This window comes from Leptonychotes weddellii, chromosome 10, assembly GCF_054177405.1.
Source record: "Leptonychotes weddellii isolate Sample4059 chromosome 10, ASM5417740v2, whole genome shotgun sequence".
NCBI lineage: Eukaryota > Metazoa > Chordata > Mammalia > Carnivora > Phocidae > Leptonychotes > Leptonychotes weddellii.
In genome coordinates this window covers 31,135,776-31,160,747 of record NC_138378.1, presented here as the reverse complement: position 1 = coordinate 31,160,747, position 24,972 = coordinate 31,135,776, and the positions used below count along the sequence as shown (strand labels likewise).

The window sequence follows — 24,972 nt, the reverse complement described above, 5'->3', positions numbered from 1 at the left end:
AAGCATAAATGGATAAATTCAGAAGGGATAAATTCAGAAGCTTTTAAAGTCTAAATGGATAAATTCAGAAAAATCTTTCTTTCTTGGGGGAATGAGAGAGCTTTTGGAAGTGGCTTTTTGGAGGTGGCTTCTTAAGGATTGAGAGGACATCATTATGTGATGTGGCTAGGAAAGATGTGTGCCATGTATGTGTGAACAGAGAACAGGGATAAATGCAGATTGACTAGGTGAATAGGTAGCTTGGGGCCAGAAACTGCTGATATCAGTAATTTCAACATTATTCTTTAGGTAGTGGATAGGAATTCAACATTTTTGAGCAGAGAGCTGTCATTGGGGGAGATTAGTCCATGTGTAGAGGGAATTGAAGGCCAAAGAAATTCAATAGGAAGTTACTAAAATTAAGGAATAAGAGAAATTTCAGAGGAGGAGAGGGAAGCTTCCAAGACAGGGTAGAATTCATAGGTTTTATCAACAGATTGGATGTGAGAACAAATTAGATGGAGCAGAACAAGATGGACCCATGAATTAGTACCTGTTATGGGTTGTTAAAATAGGGAGGGTAGGTGGAGGAAGGGTCATTGCTTTTTATTAATTACACACAATGAGCATGTGGGCCATTTTTTTTTTTTTTTTGACTCTGAAAATCTAAGGGGAAGAGCCAGTGCTTGGAAGAAGAAAGGTCAAGGTTAAAGTTATGGATTTGAGATTATATGCAGGTAAATAGAAATTGAAGGCATATGATCCCATAAGACAACTAAGGGAAAATACATTTAAACCAGATCTTCTGAATAGACGGTGAAAGATTTCTTTCCTTTTTGTTGGGGGTGGTGCTGGTAATATTTTAATATTGAAGCAATGATGGGTTGGTTTCACATGCATTTTCATTTCTGAAGTTATACTATGTTTTTAGATTATTAAATTTTACATTATGAACTTTATAATTAGGGAAAGAGAATGGGAGTAGATCTCTGTCTATTTACATAGAAATATTTCCTAGGTACAGTGTAAAGTCCAAAAGTAAATTGTAAAACAATATCTATAGTATGAACCCATTTGTATAAACATCTCAAAAAACCATAAAATAATACTATATATTTGTGTATGTAATTTTCATTTGCGTGGTCAAAAACAAATACATTTCACTTCACTTATAGAGTAATTGCAGGAATCCTTAACCATATCTATGTCAGAGAATTCTTATTGGGCCTGTTTCTTCTTAGTTCTAGTTTTAGGCTGACAAAATTAAATGGAGATATTTTCTCAGAGTCAAATCTACTCCAATAGAAATCACTTGGCTAAAGAATTTTGCCTCCTTAAATTAAATTTAATTACTTTGTTTTATAAAGCATTAATTATATCTATATATTACATACTATACAATAGTAATATATATACCACAGATATATTTATACCATACATATTATATAGTACCTACATATACCATATAGTACATATATATATTATATAGTACATTATACTACATACACTATATAGTACATATATAGACCATATTCATACACACCATGTGTATATACACACACATATATACATAAACACACACCATACATACACATACACACACACACATAACATATATATGTTTTATTTAATTCCAGTATAGTTAATGTACAGTGTTATATTGTTATATTAGTTTAAGGTGTATAATATAGTGAATCACAAATTCTGTACATTACTCAGTGCTCATCACGATAAGTGTACTCTTAATCCCCTTCACCTATTTCACCTATCTCCCCACCCACCTCCCTTCTGGTAACCATCAGTTTGTTCTCCAGTTAAGAGTCTGTTTTTTGGTTTGTCTCTTTTTTTGTTCATTTGTTTTGTTTCTTAAATTCCACATATGAGTGAAATCGTATGGTATTCGTCTTCCTCTGACTGACTTACCTCATTTAGCATTAAACCCTCTAGATCCATCCATGTTGTTGCAAATGGCAAGATTTCGTTCCTCTCTATGGCTGAGTAATGTTCCATCATATGTATGTGTATGTGTGTGTGTGTATATATATATATAGATATGGATATAGATATAGATATGGATATATAGATTAGATATAGATATATCTATCACATCTTCTTTATCCATTCACCTATTGAGGACGCTTGGGCTGCTTCCATAATTTGGCTATTGTAAATAATGCTGCAATAAACATAGGGGTGCGTATAATTTTTTGAATTCATGTTCTCATATTCTTTGTGTAAATACCCACAAGAGGAATTCCTGGATTATATGGTAATTCTATTTTTAACTTTTGAGGAAACTGCCTGCTATTTTTCTGCACCAGTTTGCTTTCCTACCAACAGTGCACAAGGGTTCCTTTTCCTCCACACCCTTGCCAACACTTGTTTCTTGTGTTTTTGGTTTTAGCCATTCTGACAGCTGTGAGGTGACATCTCATTGTGGTTTTGATTTGTAATTCCCTATTTATGAGGGCTGTTGAGCATCTTGTCATTTGTCTGTTGCCCATCTGTATGTCTTTGGAGAAATATCTGTTTATGTCTTCTGCCTACATTTTAATTGTATTATTTGTTTTTTTGTGTGTGTGTTGAGTTCTATAGGTTCTTTATATATTTTGGATACTAGCCCTTTATTGCATATGTCATTTGCAAATATCTTTTCCCACTTTAGTTTTGTTGATTGTTTCCTTTGCTGTGCAGGAGCTTTTTATTTTGATGTAGTCACAATAGCTTAATTTTGATTTGTTTCCCAAACATGTCAGGAGACCTATCTAGAAAAATGTTGCTGTGGCCCATGTCAGAGAGATTACTGCCTGTGCTCTCTTCTAGGATTTTTATGGTTACAGGTCTCACATTTAGGTCTTTAATCCATTTTGAATTCATTTTGTGTACGGTATAAGAAAGTAGTCCAGTTTCATTCTTTTTCATGTAGTTGACCAGTTTTCCCAACATAATTTGTTGAAGAGACCCTTTTTTTCATTGCATATTCTTGCCTCCTTTGTCAGAGATTGACTGTATAGTCATGGGTTTATTTCTGGGGTCTCTTTTAGCTGTTCTGTTGGTCTCTGTGACTCTTTTTGTGCCAGTCCCATACTGTTTTGCTTACTACAACTTTGTAGTGTAACTTGAAATCTGGAATTGCGATACCTCCAGTTTTTTCTTTTTCCAGATTGTTTTAGCTATTTGGGGTCTTTTGGGTTCCATACAAATGTTATAATTATTTGTTCTAGTTCTGTGCAGGATGCTGTTAGTATTTTGATAGGGATTGCATTAAATCTGTAGATTGCTTTGGGTAGTGTGGACATTTTAACAATATTTGTTCTTCCAATCCATGAGCATGGAATATCTTCCCATTTGTTTGTGTTGTGTGCAATTTCTTTCATCAGTGTTTTATGATTTTCAGAGTACAAGTTTTTCATCTCCTTGGTTGAGGTATTTTATTATTTTTGATGCAATTTTAAATGCGATTGTTTTCTTAATTTCTCTTTCTGCTGCTTCATTATTGGGGTGTGCACATTGATTTTGTATTCTACAACCTTACTAAATTTATTTATCATTTCTAGTAGTTTTTTGGTGGAGTCTTTGGGGTTTTCTGCATATGGTATCATGTTATCTGCAAATAGTGACAGTTTTACTTATTCCTTGCCAATTTGGATGATTTTCATTTTTCTTTCTTATCTGACTGCTGTGGCTAGGACTTCCAGGACTATGTTGAATAAAAATGGTGAGAATGGACCTCTTGTCTTATTCCTGATTTTAGGGGGAAAGCTCCCAGGTTTTCACCATTGAGAATTATGCTAGCTGTGGGTTTTTTCATATATGGCTTTTACTGTGTTGAGATATTTCCCTCCAAACCTACTTTGTTGATGGTTTTTATCATGAGTGGATGATGTACTTTGTTAAATGCTTTTGGTCCATCTATTGAAATGATAATACGCTTTTTACCCTTTCTCTTATTGCTGTGATGTATCATGTTGATTGATTTGTGAATATTGAATGACCCTTGCATCACAGGAATAAATTTCACTTGATGGTGATGAATGATTTTTTTAATGTATTGTTGGATTTGGTTTGCTAATATTTTGTTGAGGATTTCTGCATCTACATTCATCAGAGATGTTGGCCTGTATTTCTTATTTCTCTCTCTCTTTTTTGGTGGTGTCTTTATCTGGTTTTGGTATCAGGGTAATGCTGGCCTCATAGAATGCACTTGGAAGCTTCTTCTCCTCCTTCTCCTCCCCTTCCTCCCCCTCCTCCTCTTCCTCCTTTTCTTGTATGTAATCTTTTCTTTTCTCTTGTTGCTTTTGAAATTCTCTTTATCCCTAATTTTGGCCATTTTAATTACTCTGTGTCTTGGTGTGGACCTGCTTGGATTGATTTTGTTGGGGACTTTCTGTGCCTCCTGGATCTGGATTTCTGTTTCCTTCCCCAGATTAGTGAAGTTTTCAGGTGTTATTTCTTCAAATAAATTTTCTGCCCCCTTTTCTCTCTCTTCTTGTGGAATTCTTATAATACAAATGTTATTACACTTGATGCTGTCACTGAGTACAGTATTTTTTCTCTTTCCCCTGTACAACTTAATTGCATTCCATTACTCTGTCCTCAAGTTGGTAATCTGTTCTCTATCCTCTAATCTACTATCCATTCCCTCTAGTGAATTTTTAATTTCAGTTATTAAGTTCTTCATCTCGGACTGATTTTTTTTTTTTAAAGATTTTATTTATTTGACAGAGAGAGACACAACGAGAGAGGGAACACAAGCAGGGGGAGTGGGAGAGGGAGAAGCAGGCTTCCCGCAGAGCAGGGAGCCCGATGTGGGACTCAATCCCAGGACCCTGGGATCATGACCTGAGCTGAAGGCAGTCGCTTAACCAACTGAGCCACCCAGGCGCCCTCTCGGATTGATTCTTCTTTTATGTTTCCTTTCTCTTTGTTGGGAGTCTCACTGAGGTCCTCCACTGTTTTTTTCAAGTCCCATGAGTATCTTTATGACCACTGCTTTAAATTATCTACCAACCATATTACTTATCTCTGTTTTGTTTAGTTCTTTTGGTGTGACTTTACTCTGTGTCCTCAATTTGTCCAGCTCTCTGTCTCTTTCTATGTGTTAGGAAAGTCAATTATGTCTCTTGCTTTTGAGAGTAGTGGCCTGACGAAGAAGAGGTTCCATGGTGCCCTGCAGTGCAATGTCCTGTTTACCAGAACCTAGCACTTCGGGTGTGTCTCTTATGGGTGTTGTGTGTACCCTACTGTTGTGGCTGAGCCACCTTTGCCTTCAGTCTGGTCATTTGCAGTGGCTCTCATTGCCTGTTTTGGGCAGGGTTTATTCCCTGTGTTGTTAGTGGGCCCATCTGGGGCTGCCTTGGACTTGAATTGAGTCCGACCAAGCATTTGCCAGAGCTATGGTAGATCTGAACTGCTGGGCACTTTCTTTGTGTTGTCCCCTGAGAAGCTTTTGTTGGCAGGTGGGGCCTCCAGTCAGACCAGATGCCTGCCCCCAGTCCCTTGCTGGTATGTGTGGTTATCTTCCCCTCTCCTGGCACAAGAGTCACTTCAGAGTGGTGCTGGCCCCTGTTGGATGTGCTTGCACACTGCTGTGCTTGTGGCACCACTTTGGATGGGCTCTGGCCAAGGGTGTATGGGAGGGGGTGGGTCTGCAAGAGAATGTGGGGTGGGGTGCATGATGTTAGCAAGTTTTTTTTCGGGGTCTCCTGTGGGCGGAGATCTGGCTGGAGGGGGCCTGTCTGCAGGAGATGATGAGGGTGAGTCTCACTGTTAGCAAGCTAGATAGAGTGTTGGTACTGCGCTGATTCCTGCAGGTGGCCTTGTGTTTATGCAGGGGGTGGGGGAAAGTGGGGGAGGGAGATGGTGCCTGACAGCTCCTTTTATCCTAGATAAGTCTCCTATAGATTCCTGCTCCTTAGGCACATGCTCTGAGATTAGTAAGCAAATCTCCTTCTCTTATACTCTGTTTTTCAAATTGCTGCTTCTATGCTGTATCTCAGCCAGGCAATTGGCTGTGCTGTCTCTTTAATGGTGGGAATTCAGTTTCCTCTCACCCTCCAGGGTCTCCCAAAGCAGAGCCCTCTGATTTTTAAAGTTCCAGGTGTTAAGCCCCACTGATTATAAGAACTCATGACATTAGGCCCCTCTGATTTTAAAAGTTAAATGTTATGGGGATTTGTCTTCTCTGAGGGCTCCCATACCTGGGTAATAGGGTCTGCCTCTCTACACCTGTGATATCCCTCCCTCTTATGGACTGTCCCATGGGGGTCTATTTAGCTCCCGACTGCACTTCTGCTCTTCCCACCCTCTTTGATGGGGACTCTTCTCTGCATTTAGCTGTGAATAGTCTCTTCTGCCAACCTTTGGGCCATTTTCTGGGTTATTTACACTAATGTGGGTGTTATCTAGTTGTATCCATGGGACGAGGTAAGCTTAGGATCTTTCTACTCTACCGTCTTCCCTGGAAATCCAATTTCTTTTTTTTTGAATTGCTTTTGAAGGAAGCTCACTACTAAATTACAGTCCCAATTGCAGAAGTGTTCTTTGCTTTAGGTTTTCTGATATAATATTTCTCTTGTATCCTGTCTTTAATACTTGCCTTCTTCCCCCACCTCCCATCAACCCTCAAGTCTTGGGATTTGATTAGCTTTTACAATATTTTTGAAATACTATTTCATGGATTCCAAGAAACATATATTTTCACATTTTAACATCTCTGGAATTGAGGTGTCTTATAATCACAGGGTGATGTGTCCTTGTTTAATTGGCAGCCTGTTTTCATTCTTTGTGGTATATAAAATGATGGTGATGTTATAATCAATGGTGTCTTAGATCTGATGAACTATGATACTTCCCAATGGGTTCCCCAATTTTGGCAACCTTTCCCCCCCCATGAAACTTTTTATCCTCTCAAAAGGGAAGAATAATCTGCTTAGGAAGGAGGAATACAGTCTTGTATGGGCATTCCAGTCAGGCAGGAATAGGCAGTTCCCTAACCTTTCTGGGCTGAGGAGAAAGAATTGAGACTCAACCTGACTCCCAGGTTGAACAGAAAGTGCTCCTGGGTGCGAGAAGCAAGATGTAGTATAAACCCAGATAGGCCTGGGACCTGATATAAAACAGACTTGCTTTTTGCTTCTTGGGGCATTGCTCTAACAAACTGCAAGCCTCCTGGAGAAACCTCATGACGTTGGAACATGGCGCTAGTAGCTGACAAATGGGCAAAGGAGGTACTTAAATGAATGGACTGGAGTTAGCACTTCTAGCTCTCCCACAGCCCACAAAGATCCAGAAGTTCCTGCATCTCCCAGAAGAATGCTAACATAAACTGAGTCCAGGGTGAACACTTGACTGAGCAAAGACCTTGAGCCACTGGGATGGAAGGACCCAATTTGCAGGGCTGTAGCTCAGGGCAATTAGGACTGTCCAGCAGTGGGGAGACCAGATACTCCTCCCCACTGCCATCTGGAGAAAGAAGCAAGGAGACCTGAATGGGGCTGGGACTCTAAGGGGGGATTTGACTTTGAAGTAACTGAAAATGCCTTGGAAATAACATTTTTTTTTAAGCTGGAAAAGACTGAATTATTTTAATTGGCAAGCTTTTGTTTCCTTCATGAGCAAGAATGCAGAATTTGAGTGCAATCTGAACTTATAATTGAAAGTAAAACATCATTTTGTTGAACATCTGAGCTGTGTGTACATTTTAATCCCACTACAGTGGAATCTTTTGGAGGGGGTAGGATATCTTAAATACTGGAAGTAGTCTGGGTTAAAGAAAAAACTGGCTCTGGATATAGTACTGGAAAATAGAAATATTTATGGTGGTATAAAAGGATGAAAAGGCAGAGATCAGATCAGAACAATGGGAAAACTGGGAGTACCTCTCAGAAGCAAAGGAAGAAGGAGGCAATTGAATTCAGTGAAGTGCCACAGAATGTTGAGCTGAGCTCTTGTTAGAAGTCCTTTGATTTGATGAGCCATTTGGAATTCTTGAGAATGGGCCATCCCAATGTGGTACTATTTAAGAAAAAGTTTTTTTTAAAGATTTTATTTTTAGAGAGAGAGTGAGTGAGTTGAGTTGGGGGAAGGGCTGAGGGAGAGAGAGAATCTCAAGCAGACCCAAGACTGAGCGTGGAGCCCAAAGTAGGGCTCGATCTTCTGACCCTGAGATCATGACCTGAGCAAAAACCAAGAGTGAGATGCTTGACCGATTGAGCCACGTGGGCACCCCAATGTGGTGCTATTTTAATAGCCATAGTTTTTGGGCACCTGGGTGGCTCAGTCATTAAGCGTCTGCCTTCGGCTCAGGTCATGATCCCAGGGTCCTGGGATCGAGTCCCGCATCAGGCTCCCTGCTCAGCAGGAAGCCTGCTTCTCCCTCTCCCACTCCCTCTACTTGTGTTCCCTCTCTGTGTCTCTTTCAGTCAAATAAATAAAATCTTAAAAAAAAAAAAATGGCCATAGTTTTCCATGGGATGTTAGTGCTGAAAGATACATAGTCTAAGCCCGTTGTCTTACAGATAAGCAAATAGGGAACTAGAGAAATTTCACAGAAACCAGTTCAAATGATAAATATGAGGAGAAAAAAATATATTACCTTTGGGAGTCAACCAGAATCAGCCTGTTTTGTGTCATTTTGGGGGAAAATGTATTGGTGCATGAAGAAGCCTCCTCTGGAAATAATGAGATCATTTATGAAGAAGGCAAAAAGTCTGCTAGAACGCATACACATGGACAGGTGTTAAATGTGTTTTAATTTTTTATTAGAGAAGTTGGAAGTTTAATTTCAATATTGATGGTAACAATTTTCTCTGCTTTGTTCAGAGGAACACACAGAATCAATTTGTACAAGCATATACAATTCAGTTGGTGTTTTGTGTCCTAAAATCAGTCATCTGATTAGCTCTAGACTACCGTTTCCATGCGCTCTTTGTGGCTTTGGCGGCATGGCTCGGTTCCCCGCAGAATACTTTTTCATGCACTGTCTGCAACACAACTACAGCGGGCTTAAAGACCATGCAGATAAACACTGTAGCAAATTGTTTTGATATTGAACAGACGTAAAAAGGTTATTTCCTGATATGAAATTCTGAAAATCTGCATAAATATTTTTGTGTAAAATTAAATTAGTTATGTATTTTTTTTGAAACTAGAACTTGAAGTATCAAGAATGCCCACATAATTCATATACACATATATATAGACTTTTTCATTATGCTTAAAGTCTTGATAGTCAAATTATATTCTGTGCCATACATTTATTTAGCCAGTGTTTATTTGGCATTAGATTAACTGTATGTGTACGGATTAGTCTTAATGGGTGCTTGTGTATCATGCAAACATAGTTCTAGTATTCCTGTTGACTAATCTTGTCATGTGGCAATACTTAGATGATTTTGCTCTATAACAGTGTGAATTAGGAGTATAAATACTTTATACATGGTCACATTTACAAACGTTTGCCAATAACCACTTCACAATCTTTATGGTGTAATAGTGTATTAGAATGTCTGGAATCGGCAGAAGCAATTCCTATAAAGCAATATCAGATGTAAACTGTCTTACGTGTGCCTAACAAAGTTCTCCCTTGAGCACTGATGAGTTTTGGCACAGGTACACTGTTCTAATTTTTTTTTTTACTCTAATAATTTCCACAATTTTACAGGAAATTAGCTTCTTATGGCATGGCAGAGACATGGCACTTACTGATGAGGTAACTTAGATGTAGAAAAATCCTGCAAAGTTATTTGTCTAGCAGATTGCCACTTCTGCTGATGAATTTGTAGACAGAGTTTTGTTATTTTTCCTAGTGCATGCACTTGCTATTGAATCACTAATGCACTTTTTGCTATAGCTCAAACATGTCCTAAATGCATCACAGAGCGGAGTTGTTTACACCAAGTTCATTCACTTGTGATGGTATTTTATAGCAAACATGTTTAAGTTGTAATATCAAGGTTAAACTCTGCCTCACTGGGATAGTAATTTTGGTGGATTCGGAGCTACTTTTGGTTGGCCAAAGAAACCCAATACTCAAAATGTTACACAGACATATGTAAGTCGCTGTGGGTTCAGGTGTAACATCTTGTCTGTACATAAAGGAAACCCAAAAGGCAACAGCCGTCTTGCATGACATCTGGCTTGGGAAGGTTGGGGGTTATCTCTTGATGCTGGGAGGTTTTGCTGCCTCAGTTTGCGTTTTGGAGATTCACACTACTGTTGCTGGTCTGCGGTCCATCTCGGCTTCCAACTTCCCCATCTGCTGCATCTCCTTCGCCTGCAACATTAGAAACGAGGCCTTACAATGTTGAAATCCTCTCCTAAAAGCATGTAGCCACCGCAGACTCTCTCCGCGCATAAATCTGATGCTGTCACTCTATCCTTGCTCTGCAAAGTGAGGTCCAGGGACCATCAGCATCAGCACTGCCTGGGACCTTGTGAGAAATGCACAATCTTGGACTCTACCCCAGACCTATGGGATCAGAATGTGCATTTTCACAAGATCCCAAAGACATTTTTTATGCACATTAAAGGCTGTGAAGGACTAGTTCTACAGCGTGCCAGGAAAACCATTTGAAAAGAGGCTAAGCCAGTCGCTCAATATTTAGACTATGTCACGTCAAACCGTTTGGTTTCTACAGATGGACATTTTGCCTTGACTGTAATTGGAACTTTTAGCCAAAGTGTTGCTTAGGTACAATATTTTCCCCCCAATAGCGTGAAGTTTAATTAATTCCCTAAGAATCTGACTGATGGAGAAGTTTAGGTAGGAGCGCATCACGTTGGTTTGGCTGGAGCACCTTGCAAATAGAACATTACAGGAATATGTAGGGTTCCTAGAATCCTATTGTCCAAAAATTCTCCCTACCAGCTCTCACTTTTTTTTTTATAGGCTTCATGAAATTGAGTTCACCATGGCTCAAGACTGTCACTAAGACAACCAGGTGGTTTGGGAGGTAGATTTTGAAGGAAAAATAAAGCATCCCTTTCCTCTTTTTGTGACCTACCACTTTGAAATAAAGGCCATTTAAGAATGGAAATGTGGACATATAAAGATAATACTGAGAGGAGGATTCTGAAGTGCTCTAATATTACTCCTCGTGTCTGCTTAGGTATTCCAACTCAATGGAAGGTCAGTAGGGGGGTTGGGTCAAATCCGAAGATCATCCTACGAGCATCTAGATGTCCCCAAAACTAGTTTGACCCGTGGACATACAGTAATTCTCTTATTTTTATATTGTGGCTTTAAATTCCCTTTTGGCGAAGATAGGTGTAATAACTAAGAATTTTATCTTTCTGCTCAAATATGGGATGGATGGTTCCCTCTACCTGGATAGTTTTCGATGCCTGAAATATACTAATACTCAGAGAGAAATGAGAAATGGAGGAAAATATACAAACATGAAACTATGACACAAACGGTATTTATAAGAGATGACAGTGAAACAGTATCAGCTCCAGAAATTAAATACTTTTATGTTCCATAAATAGCAATAAAAGATGCCCTATGCTTCTCCCCACTTAGCATTTAAAGACCATATTGAACATATGCTATTAGAGCGAGGTTCTCAGATGAGCAGGGTGACCATTCATTGCCATTTGCCGGGGACAGTTCCAGTTTATGCCCATAGTCCTGGCGAGTATGAACATCATCCCCTTTCGCTCTCAAAATGATCCTGGTTCAGATAATAAATTATATGGTCACCTTACTTACGAGAGGTGATTAGGGTCCTTGGCAGACCAGATCTAGCAGAAAGCATGACAGGAGTCACTGTATATTGACACTGTATAATGTTTCTGCACGCAGACCATAACTCTGTCATTGAAAAGCACCAGTGAACTTTTAGTAGGGTGCTTTAACAATAAATTGCAGTCCTATCAATGCTTGTGAAAGAGCTGACTTTGTGACCCAGTCTTAGCTGTGGTCAGTCCAAATGACAGTCATTTATCACTGTTCTTGATGCCTGGGTATATCTTCATTAGCATGACTTGAGTTTTCCAGGTCTGCTGTAGGAACTGTTGGCTAAGACTCATAATAGTAATTCGGAAATAATTCTCTAAAGATTTTGGGCATTTCTGTTTGAATATTACCTCAGAAATCCAAGCATAAAATAATCAAGCTTTCAAATCCAAACCCTTGAGATAGATACTAATTAGTTATGACCAGATGTGAATCATAAATGGAGAGTGCACCAAGCATACTAACAGAGCTGAGAAGGAAAGCAATGTCTTGCTTATCAGAGTTTCGGGCCTACCTTGTGTTTGGGACACTGCATGGCAGGATTTCAATAGCTGTTTGTACAAAAATAGTAATGTCAAAATTGAGTCATACATATAAAACAAAGAAAATAAATGAATACTGAATAAATGAATACTTGAAAAATGAATGTAAAACCATATAGAGAAAAGCAAAAAGCTAAGAATAAAACATGTATATGCCCATCAGTGACAAACTTCCTCCCCCCGCCCCCAGGTTGATCTCAACAGAAAAAAAAAAAACAAAAAACAAAGCAAGCAACCAATGCCTAGGAGTCCAGACTGTGTTCTCCTGCAGGGATGAGTAGGGAACCCTCCCTTTAGCAAGTACCCTCACTTCTCTTTATTAAATGATAGGATTGATGGACAAAAATAAACTTTTAAAGCTTGGGTATGATAGTAATGGAGCTGTTAATGTTGAAATGGTACATGTCAGGACAGATGGCATACTTGTGGCTGGGAGGTCTATGGGAAAATTTAGTAGAAAACCGATCCCCAACCTTTGGAGTTTTAAAGGAAGCATTGGATGACCAAGTAGGCAAGGCCAGTAGGTGGCTTAAAAAAAGAGCACATGAGGTTAGGATCCAGAATCGGAGCCAAATTATATTAAAACTTGAGTTGTTTCTGCTAGTTCCCCTCAATGCTGGTCTAGCTAATTAAGTAGATCTTTGGGGGAATGGGGTGAGTTTCTGGGAGTAGGGTCACAAGGAAGCAGTAAGAAGCCTTAAAGAGATATTATGGATGAATGTTAAAATTATCTTGGCTTAGAAACAGAGAATAGTCTTTGGGTTTAACGAGGGTTTGGGAAACATACAAATTTAGGATTGTTTGGAAATAGGAAACTTTTCTGCCAATGAAATGTTTAATTTGTTATGAAGGGAGCTCTCCTTCCTGATTCCAGACTTTGCCTATGATGAGGGAAGAAATGGAGTCACTGTATCTTTTGCATCTATGCCTGCTTCAGTGTTGTAACACACAGATAACTAACAGCTCTCTGACCTTTAAGTTCCAAACAAAACAAAACCATACCAGAAAGATCTGGGACTGAATTTGTTATTGAACAGCCCATGTTTTTGTAAAGCAGGGCTTAACACAGAAATTCAAGTCCAAATTCTACCTCTGCCGGAAGCATCAATATGATATTGTGAGTTTCTATTCATTGAATCTCATTAAATCTTCATCAAATCTCAAGCCTCCTCATGATCTGTGCTTTCCTAAGCTTCTGTAACTTGAAGTATCAGCTGTGGGTGGTAGACGTTGCTTATGACATATTGAAATGCATTACATGAATTTTTGGAACAAAAAGCCACTATCCTCCCAAATATGCTCAACCAGTCCAGTTATCACTAATCCAATATATTTTAATGCAAGAATTCTGGTGTGGTTTGAATTCTCCATGTGTTAGGATAAAAGCTCAAAGTGATTTTTTTATTATGTACTTGGACTCTGAAATAAAAAAGGGTAGGTAAGTGTATTCTCTAGCTCTGATATTCACCACTATTGTAGTAATGAGTAATTTTTAGCACATTTACATTCTTTAGCCAAACCTGTTGCTATGCAACACAGTAATTTCTAAGTAGTTTCTTAATTTAGTTAACTGAAACATAACTGCGCCTTACCTTCATTGTGCCTTCTTCTGAGAGGCATCCTTACCCCACCCAGCCCTGAATCACTGAAGTGGATCCTAATGTTTTGGAGACGGTGGCTTTACCTTTATTCCTACTCCCATTTTGCCCATAGGAACACTTTCTGGGAAGTGCTTTAAGAGCAAAAACATAAGCTAGGTATCCCGTACCAGAACGTGATGTATCTATGAGATGGTCAAATGAATTGGACCCACAGGACAATAAACATTTATTGTCCCCCTTGAGGATCTGTGGACCGTTCATGAATAGAAGCATTTAGCTGAAAAGGAAATGTGAAACATAACTCAGAAGTATGCTGATGAATAAAACTTTGGTCTATTGAAAAGTAACAAATCTGAAACCAGAAGTTGGATTTGTTACCCAACTGCAATACAAAAAAGAAGATTTTATGGTTTTGTTTTACTTTCTCAAAGATACATTTTAGTGTAATTCCAACTGAAGTGTTTTTCAACAGAAGCCATTTACTCTGAGAAATATACCTTCAATAGGATTGCTTTATAGATGGGGGAAATAGGAAAGAACAATGTAGTACAAGTACCTACTTCATCAAACCCTCTTCACAGTTTCTGGATGGAAGTAGATTATCTAGATATAAAAACTTCTAAACCAGCGGGGCGCCTGGGTGGCTCAGTTGGTTGAGCAACTGCCTTCGGCTCAGGTCATGATCCTGGAGTCCCGGGATCGAGTCCCGCATCGGGCTCCCTGCTCGGCGGGGAGTCTGCTTCTCCCTCTGACCCTTCCCCTCTCATGCTCTCTGTCTCCCATTCTCTCTCTCAGATAAATAAAAAATCTTTAAAAACAAACAAACAAAAAAACCTTCTAAACCAGCTATACCTAAAAACTGAAATTTGAGACACACTGAAATTTAACCTGCTCTGCAGGGTCATTTTGCCTTATAAGTTAGGGGTAGGGCCATCAGTTGAAATAACTGGATGGCCAATGGATTGTGTAGCCCATTTGGGAAAGAGCCCACCTGTACTGTCCTTCAGGTAAACATACAGAGATCTTGCTGTTGCTATCTAACAGCTGATGGCTAACTCAAGAGGTGGATTTTGGATAACTATTGGTGTTGACTTCTTAGTGTTTTGTCTTGCTGGGAAAAAACACCAACAGCATGGTATCCACTCGTGTTCAGTGGTTTGTAGAGTTTTGGCAGCTCCCTTCTGTGGGTCTGGCTTGGAAGCCCGGAGATGGGTTTTGTAATTTCACTTTTAGACTGAGGTTGAAAAGAGGTGGTTTCTCTCTTTTGCTTTTAAACATAGCAAACGTTCAAAGTTGCTAGCCCCTAGGTTGCAAATTCTAAAGCTCTAAATGAAAATGGAGAAATAATTTGTAACCTTCGTTTTCTCTTCTCAGGGACATCGTTCTTAGAATCATCACCATCTATTCAAATGATGACTTTGGGTCCCCCTCCCCCTGCCCCATGGCTACATTCCTCTCCCACTTCCAAAAAGAATTCTTTTTGTCTTGTTTGATGAAATGGGGAAAATACAGTAAAAGGAATCATATTTTTACTAGCCACCTTTCCACACCACTGCTTGAGCTATCACTGCAGGCAGGTCATCTGCCTCCCAAAGCAGGCTGGCTATGTCTTTTCATGCCTTTTAGGTAAGATACCTGCTCATTCTGTTTCTCTAGGAACTCTAGGTGTTCAAGCTGGACTTTTTTCAATTGATCCATTTCTTTGGACTGCTTCATTGCAAGCTGTAAAAAAGAAAAATTCTGATAAACTTTGGGTTGTAATCTGAAAACTTATGGATGAGGTATGACTGTTAAGTTTAAAATTTAACCGAGGGAGACATTTGTAAAAAAAAAAAAAAAATCATGAAAAACAGTCTGAAAACTGGAAGAGTTTAAACCCATAATTATTACTGGGAAGATCTTCCCTGCGAAAATCTTCTCAGAACATAATAGAGTATTTATGCACAATCAAAGCTTGGCTTCCTTTTCCATATAAAATGGTACCAAATTAATATCGTCAAGATTTAAGTGATAGATTATCTAGCTCTCCAGGAGCAGACAAGAGAAGCTAGAATGTTTAATGTACAGAAAAATCAAATTAAGCAAATTAGCCAGAAGAGGTCTGATATCTAAGCATGAGTTATTGTATACAGTGCCAAGAAAATTACAAAATACTTACTCTTTTTCTTTCTTCCAGAAACTTTTTGGTGTTGCTGCTATTTAACTCCCTGACTCGCCTAAAAGTAATAGGTACAAGTAACAGTTGGCATGACACTGAATAGAATTAACATAATATTACATAAGAAAGCATTATATTCTATTTAATTCTCTGGATGGGATTATCACTTTTCCTAATTTTTGTGGAATTTTCAAAGACAATGTACAGAAAGAAATACAAACATCTTTGTACTGATCACTCAGATTAGTCAGTATTCATGTTTTGCCCTGCTTGTCCCATATTTTTAAAGGAAACAAAGTGTTACAGATATAATTAAAGCCCCTTTTGTATTTTTCCTGATTCCATTCCCCTCCTTTCTTTCTCTCCAGACATAACCACTATTTTGAGTTGAGTGTGGACCTTCCCATCCATGTTTTAATATTTTTATTTCCTATGGATGTATCCATTTGTAATATATACAAATTCTTCTCAAATTTTCAGGTGCCTATAAATCACATGGAGATACTGTCAAAAACACAGATTGCTAGGTCCACCCCCAGAGGGTCTGATTCAGTGGGTCTGGAGTGGGGCCTGAGACTCTGCATTTCTTTCTTTTTTTTTTTTTTAAAGATTTTATTTATTTATTTGAGAGAGAGAGAGAGAGCACATGAGAGGGAGGAGGGTCAGAGGGAGAAGCAGACTCCCTGCTAAGCAGGGAGCCTGATGCGGGACTCGATCCTGGGACTCCAGGATCATGACCTGAGCCGAAGGCAGTCGCTTAACCAACTGAGCCACCCAGGCACCCGAGACTCTGCATTTCTAACAAGCGCCCAAGTGATGCTGCTGGTCTCTATTGCTCTGTGTGTTTTCCAAATTTACCTAAATGGTAACCTATTCTGCATTTCTTCCTATAACTTATTACTTAGCCTAGTTTCTAGAGCTACAACTGTGTTTCAAGCTATTCCATTACTTTCATCTGTTGTATGGATTTTTTCCATTTATGAAGAGAATACAGTATTTCCAGTTTGCCAGTAATGACAAACAGGTTGTTTCCAAACAATGCTCCAATGATCTAGTGCATAGGGCCCCATAATGCTTGACATATCTGTTGACTCAATAAATGTAGGGCATATCTTGTGCACACGAGCAAGGATTTCTCTAAGGTATATGCCTAGATTTGCAGGTTGGTGGGGGAATGAACAGCTTCATCTTTACTCCAAAGCACCTGTCCTTATTTGCATTCACAACCAGGGTCTGAATGCTACCTTTTCTTCAGGTCTTTTCCCACTCTTGGTATTGTAAGACACTGACTTTTGCGTCAATTAGTTTTATCAAGTGGCATCATTACCAGTGAGGCTAGAGTGCTTTTCATGACTGAATAGACCTATAACTGATTGAATTTCTCTAACAGCTATGGGTCTATTCAGGTTTTCTCCTTCCTTTTCAGTCAGTTTTGGATATTAATATTTTTCTAGGCAATTGTCCATTCCCTTTATGTAGTCTTCATTTTCAAAAATATTGATTAGATCTGCAGTCATTTCTCCTTTTTATCCCTAATATTACTAACCTGTGCTCTTCTGCTGCTTGAGCAGTCTTGCTGGAGGTTCACTGATTTTATTTTTTTCAAATAGTAAACTTTTGTTTTTGTGGATATTCTTCATTGCTTTTTGTTTTCTACTTCAGAACTTTTTGCTTTTTTATTTCTCCCCATCCGAGATCTTTGGGTTCACTCTGTATTTCTAATTTTATACTCTCTTGAGTGTTTAACTCACTAGTTTGCATTTATTTTAAAAAGTATATACACCTAGGGACACCTGCGTGGCTCAGTCAGTTAAGCGTCCGACTCTTGATTTCAGCTAAGGTCAGGATCTCAGAGTTGTGAGATCGAGCCCTGCATTGGGCTCCACACTGGGCATGGAGCCTGCTTAACATTCTCTCTCTCCTTCTGCCCCTCCGCACCCCACTTGCACTCTCTCACTAAAAAAAAAAAAAAAGTTTGTAATTCTCACTCTAAATATCACGTTAGCTACTTTCTTTTTTTTAAGGTGAAAACGTTTAAGATTTAAGATCTACTCTCTTAACAACTTTCAAGTATATAATACAGTACTGTTAACTATAGTCACCATTCCCAATATTAGATCTCTGGAACTTAGTCCTCTTATAACTGGAAGTCTGTCCCCTTTAACATTTTCCCTTTTCTGCACTCCCTTAACTCCTAAAACCCACCATTTCACTCTGTTTCTAAATGAAATCATACATTATTTGTCTTTCTCTGGCTTATTTCACTTAGCATTATGCCCTCAAGGTCCATCGATGTCATAGATGCCAAGCTTTCCTTTTTTAATAGCTGGATAATATTCTGCTCTGTGTGTGTGTATGCAGACATAAAATGGCATTTTCTTTATCCATTCATCCATTGATGGGCACTGAGGTTATTTCCATGTCTTGGCTAGTTGAATAATGCTGCAATGAACATGGGGGTGCAGATATTGCTTTGGTATAGTGATTTCATTTCCTTCAGATAGATACCCAGAAGTGGGGTTGTAAGATTATATGGTATTTCTATTTTTAATTTTTGAAGGAACCTCCATATTGTTTTTTTTATAGTGGCTGCACCAATTTACATGGCCCCAACAAAGCAGAAAGGTCCTCTTTTCTCTACATCCTCACCAACACTTGTTCCATTTCTTATATTTTTGATAAACAGCCATTCTAACAGTTATGAGGTTTTATTTCATTGTGGTTTTGATGTGCATCTCCCTGATGATTAGGGATCTTGAACATTTTCCATGTACCTGTTGGCCATTTGTATGTTTTCTTCAGAAAGATGTCTACTTAGGTCCTCTGCCCATTTTAAAATCAGATCATTTTGTTGTTATTGAGTTGTATGAGTTTCTTATACTTATTTGGATATTAATCCCTGATACATGGTTTACAAATATTTTTTCCCATTCTGTAGGTTGCCTCTTCATTTTGTTGATTGTTTCTTTTGCTGTGTGCTTTAGCTACCTTCTATACATGGATAGACAGTACTTGCATGGTGGTTCAGTTTTAAATATTGCATAATCTCTGTTGAAATGTCCTCTTTGACTCGGGAATAAAAGAAGTGTCAGCTTCTATATGTCTTTCTAAGCTATCTGATTATAACTTTTAAAATTTTATTTCTCAGTACTTTGTTAAAGTGGACACACATACATGATGTTTGTGTTTAGAAGGTAACCATTTTGCACACAGAAATTATTTTAAAAACCAGCCATTTGTAGACGTTTTAGAACCACCTACCATGTTGACAAAGTCAAAACAAAACAATTAACAAAGTTTTTAAGTTATCAGTAACTTAGAGTTCAAGATAATTTGACCTCAACTGGGCTGAAGTCCACTTTGTAACATACTTGAAAAAAATGATAAAGAGCTGTTTAATGATTAACACATTTATCCTACTGAATTCTGTATTTTACTTCGGGGAATCTAAAATAGTTCAAACTGATGAGGTTTTATCATGGCTGGAATATTTTACGTTTTTGAGCTAAAGCAGATAATGTCATTTCCACATATATAAGGCCTTTAAACACAGTTTCTTGTCTGAGAATAAATAAACAAGAACCACAACAGGATGGTGCAAAGAAGTATTGATTAAATTGAGTAATAATTTCCCTAGATGCTCCATGTTGACTGGGAAATTTCTCGGCCAACATTTTTAAAAGTCAATTCATTTCCAAGTCCAATTATTGTGGAATTCCATATCCTATTGATGACCCATTCCCAATTGTACTTAATTCAACAACACTTCTGCATGAAAATGCACTGGATGGTATTATGTTTCATATTTTATCATATTTCATGTTTAACATCTTTATTAATAAATTGAGTTGTGCTTTAAAAAAAAATCAGTGAAATTGAGGTAGTTGGATAGCAGTTCTCACCATGTTCAAAACAAAGAGGCAACATCAGGTATCCAGTAAGCCTCCGTAAAAGACCACGTAGACAGGAAGACTGTGAAACACAGGTGCTTTCCTTTGCAGCTGCAAAGTTCTCCAACAGCTCAGCCTACAGCTAAGTGAGAGCTCAGTGCTTTGAAGCCCTCAACATGCTCATGTCTCAGTCCCAAGAGCTAATCTTCACTTGGCTCTATATTTTAGGATCACTGAGAATCAAGTGCTCTCAACTTCCTCTCTTGGGTAACACGACTCCTGATGAACTCTCAAATCCCCTTTACCGCCTTTGCCTAAAGGGCTTGCACCTGGAACCTCCTCTGGAGATAACACACACCTTCCGCTAGCCCCAGGTGGCAAATGGCTGACCAACACGGAAGTACAAAAGCTAGATGCCCTTGGTTCAAAGAGATCGGTGGTGCAGCTTATCCTCCAGGGCTTGCGATCAGGCTGAAGAGGGACTGTAGCTGAGACCAATAAACCTTTGCTCAGTCACTGCCTTGAACCCTTCCTGCTTCCCCTATTCCTCTTCTCTGAAGATCCCTTCCTCAGTAAATCACATGCACCCAAGTTCCTGTCTTGGTCTCTGTTTCTTAAAAACTCTACCTAACATAAGGTCAAACCAGAAAACCTGGGGACTTTTGAGATGATCCCTGGGGTCAGGGAAAGCACCAAGCAAATCAAAGAAAGAGGACTGCCTTCCTACAGGCTGCTAGTCAGAACCATCCCATCCAGAATGGGCCCATACCTGAGCAGGTGAGATGCTTGCAGGATGACCCAATGGAATGTGGGAAGGATATTTTGCCATATTTTATGCCATTTGGTTTGTAGATGAGCACACATATACTGAACGTATTTATTTTACTGGTACTAGTGAACAATCAGAAGACAAGTGTTCTATAGCAACAACAATAAATCTTCGTAGCGGTTATAACAGCAGAATTCATAGCCAACACTAATAGGGATTATGAGTAGTGTGTGTATATGCACATAAATGTTGTGTTTGTTTATGCCTCTCAGCCAATGCTCCATCCCCACAGTGAGCACTCTCAGGCTTACCTTTCCCGTTCTGCTTTGTTCTTGATAGATTTATCTTGGCTGATGGCTTTGCTGTTTTCCATAGAAATCTTAGCCTGGTGTGCTCGCATTTCCTTGCTTTCCCTAAATATTAAAAGTAAACAAATGGGGGTTGGGGGGGAATGGAGAGTTAGTGTTTAGTGGGTACAAAGTTTCAATGGGGGAAGATAAAAAAGTCCTGGAGATGGATGGTGGTGATGGCTACACAACAGTGTGAGTGTACTGACTGCCAAACACTTTTAAAAATGGTTAAAATGGGGGTGCCTGGGTGGCTCAGTCAGTTAAGCGTCTGCCTTCGGCTCAGGTCATGATCCCAGAGTCCTGGGCTCGAGTCCTGCATCGGGCTCCTTGCTCAGGGAGGAGCCTGCTTCTCCTTCTCCCTCTCCTCCTGCTCCTTCTCTCTCTATCTCTCAAATCTTTAAAAAGTGAAAATGGCAAATTTTATGTTATGGATATTTATAATAAAAAAAATAAATTCTACATATAACAACAGAACTAGGTTCACTTTTCCCCCCACTATTGAGCTCATTGAGTTATTTTATATCCTGTGAAAAGGAGGGAAAGAGCCCCAATCCATGAGAAGCAGAGGTGGGTCACCTACTAGGGAAGTGACCATGATGAACTGGGATGAAGAGACATTACATTTGTCCATAAAAATATAAAGATTTTCCAGCTTTGCCCTACATTTCTTGGGATCAGATGGCCTGGAGGAGAGAGAGAGGATGTTCTGACCCTCACAAGTGACCTTCATGTTCTATGACAGCTCATGGGAATGAAGGGGACTGAGTAGTTTCAGATAAGCATGGGTTTTAGGGGAAAAAAAGGATGTTTACATTAGGCCCCTGGATCCCTGCATGTGCTGGAATGTCTGTGTGCTCATGAGAAAGACTCATAGATTATTTACTTGTACATTAAAGGTATACATTTTGGAGCACTGAAATGAGTATTATTAGCAAAGAATTTTTCCTGGAACCTATAGAGGTCTCCTTGAAACCTTGCCTGGAAATGAGTGACCAAGGAGTCAGGTAGTCTAAGTGGTATCTGCACTGTATCAAAAGAGATGAACAACACTGAGCCCACAGAGGTAGGAATATGCATAGAAACTCCTGGGTCCAAGAAAATGGCTCTCAAGTTGTTCCTTCAGTTAGTGTTAGTCAACTGACCATTACTTTATTCATTCATTCAACAAACACGGCTCAATGACCAAATGTGGCTGACCAGTCTTAAGAGGGCAAGGTTTTTTTTAACCAAGACATGTGATCGTGAGGAAGACACACAACCACAGGGTGCTTGAGAAAAAGCCCAAATGCTGTTGTTACTTGGAAAAATGCCCCGGCCGTGCACTTATTTTTTAAGCTAAACTAGTAATTAGATTATGTTCTCTTCAGATAACTTCCTAAGCAACACAAGAATTAGTTTACTTTCTTTTTTCCTTTTGAACAATGCTTACTGTTGAGGGCTAACTTTTTTCTTTATTCAATGACAAGAAAGAGGAGAGAGGAGCACCTCGTCCTGTGAAGTATCTTTGGGGAAGGAGGGATGCTTACAATCTGGTACCGTGGTAGCGGTCAAAGACAGAGTGGTGAGCAGACCTTTTTGTGTACCAAATCAAGAGCATCTTGCAAGGCAAAAAAGAAAAGATCACTCCTAATCCTATACAACTTCATAGAATAGAATGGACAGGGTACAGACCACTGACCTCCAGCAAAATTAGCACGGTCTACCTCATTTCGTTGCCTTGAATGAGAATTGGGCAACGATGGCAAGATGCTTCACATTCCTACGGCGGATCCATCACTCCAAAACCAGGCTGGGAATTCATGAACGCGCCCAGATAATTTATGCAGTTAGCATTTAAACACTTTTTTGTTTGCTTTGTTTGTACAATGCTTCAATTTTCTACTCTTTTGTGTGTATCAATAGACTGTAACAGTGGCATATCAGAGGCATGGCAAGCAAGCTGTAAAGGCTGTGATAAAAGGATGTAATTGACATCGACACTCTTCTGCTGGGGGCGGGGGAGTCTAGCTCATCATTTGCAGAATTTTAAATGTAATATTCAATTCATAAACCAATACTTCTTTGCTGTTTCTTGATTAGGCCTATCTTTCTAAAATTTCTAGAAGTCCTAATCATGTAAAGAAGGATCTCACCACATTTAGCCACTGAGTGATCAGATCCAATCTGATCGAGGAGCTTAACTGGTTGGTCTTTGTCTCCTTCCGTGTCCTCTCTCCTAAGAGGCTCCAGGCCATTTTCCAAAGCCCAGTGTTGGCCCTAACACTCCCTGAAGCCTCCATGTGAAGCCTCCTGCGAAGCTACTAGGGAGGCAGCAGAGTTCCTTCGGGCTGTGCTTTTTAGTATGCATCGTATACTATTTGTAATTCAACTTCATTTTTCATGTGAGTGATAAGACCTTGCCAACACTTGAAAGCCCTTCGATGGCAGAGGCCATTGCTTATAGTTTGTGTTGCTCACCTCAACCGTACAACATGATACACGTAACAGCTCAGTGTTATTACAAAATTAGGAGTTCCCTCTGGAGAAGGCGCACTTGCCTACCTGTCATGGGACAGTTTCAGCTGCTGGGTTTGCTGCTCATGGGCATTGATCAGTAGCTTTCTCAGGAGCTCACACTGCTGGCTGAGGTGCAGGTCCCGGATTTCTTGCTCCTCAGCACTGTGGGTGTTGATCATTTCTGACCACTCCTTTGTGTGCTGGGCCACTATCTCTTTGACCTGTGTGGGGGAAAAGGGGATGGTGCCACTTGGAACTCTCACAGATCGGGTTTGAACTGAAAGCACATCATGCATTTCAAATCCCACCCACCAATTTAGCTGGTGAATCAGTAGACACTCCAACTGCAAAAAATATGTACTAATCCAGGGGACTCAGGAAGTCCTAGCTTCTTAAAATAATCAATTGCTTTGGTTCTAAATATTCTGCCATGACCTATGATTTCACTGCTTAACATGTCCGTGTTTCCTTTTGTCTGGACTCTGGGCTTCTTATGGATTCTCTCAGCTTCTCCTCATCCTTTTCTTCCTTCACATTCACATGGCCACAGTTCTGAATGGAGAAGCCCTAGGTTCTCTTTATCGCTGGATTATGACTCATTGTGTCAGCCCTACCAGATGTTGGGGTAGAAAGTCTTCCCCTCCCTATATCCATGCTCTTTGCAGTGTGGTTCTGTACCTTTCCTCATCAAGATCTAGCGTCCATTTCTCCACCTCCTTAAAATTGGCCGCCCTCGGGACTTGTTTTAGCCACGAGACAGTAGCCAATGTGGTGCAAGCAGTAGTTTGGAAAATGCTCCCTCTTTTGCTGTCTGGAATCCCAAGGCTGCCTTGGGACAGAGCCTGTGCTAGCCTGCTGGAGGATGAGAGGTCATACAGGAAAAAGCAACCAGCCGCCAGCTACCGACCTGGTGTCTGAGTACAGTCATCGATCCCAGCTGATGGCAGACACATGAGTGAGCCCTAATCACAATCCCAAGAACTACCCAACTGAGGATAGCCCAAATTCTGACCCACTCAATTGTAAGGTAAGGGGCACCTGGGTGGCTCAGTTGGTTGGGCGGCTGCCTTCGGCTCGGGTCATGGTCCTGGAGTCCCGGGATTGAGCCCCGCGTCAGGCTCCCTGCTCAGCGGGGAGTCTGCTTCTCCCTCTGACCCTCCTCCCTCATGCTCTCTGTCTCTCATTCTCTCTCTCTCAAATAAATAAATAAAATCTTAAAAAAAAAATAATTGTAAGGTAATTACTGGGAGGTGTCTTAAGTCACTAAATTTTGACCTGGTGTACTGTGCAGCAAACTGATATCATGGCCAAGGTTTCTACTTTCCTATCTGTGCAAAGCTTCTAGAAGTCATGGCATGGTGCACAGACACTAATTCTCAAACATTCCAGTTAAGAAGAGAGAGAGTGAAGAACAACTCTCGAAGACACATGGCTTCCTGCCTTTGTA

At 39.7% G+C, this 24,972-nt stretch overlaps 1 protein-coding gene across 1 annotated transcript in view; it reads right to left on the bottom strand.

Annotated features, from left to right (window-relative positions):
- Positions 1-8,724: 8,724 nt before the first annotated feature.
- The window catches only part of PLCB4 (phospholipase C beta 4), a 386,685-nt gene continuing 370,437 nt past the window's right edge, over positions 8,725-24,972 (bottom strand). The window contains exons 33-38 of the mRNA XM_081832290.1: positions 23,571-23,746; positions 20,991-21,092; positions 16,021-16,078; positions 15,498-15,584; positions 12,234-12,270; positions 8,725-10,255 (exon numbers count right to left, since the gene is read on the bottom strand). Of these exons, the coding sequence (XP_081688416.1) occupies positions 10,167-10,255; positions 12,234-12,270; positions 15,498-15,584; positions 16,021-16,078; positions 20,991-21,092; positions 23,571-23,746 (549 nt within the window). The 3' untranslated portion in view covers positions 8,725-10,166. The remainder of the gene's footprint in view (positions 10,256-12,233; positions 12,271-15,497; positions 15,585-16,020; positions 16,079-20,990; positions 21,093-23,570; positions 23,747-24,972) is intronic.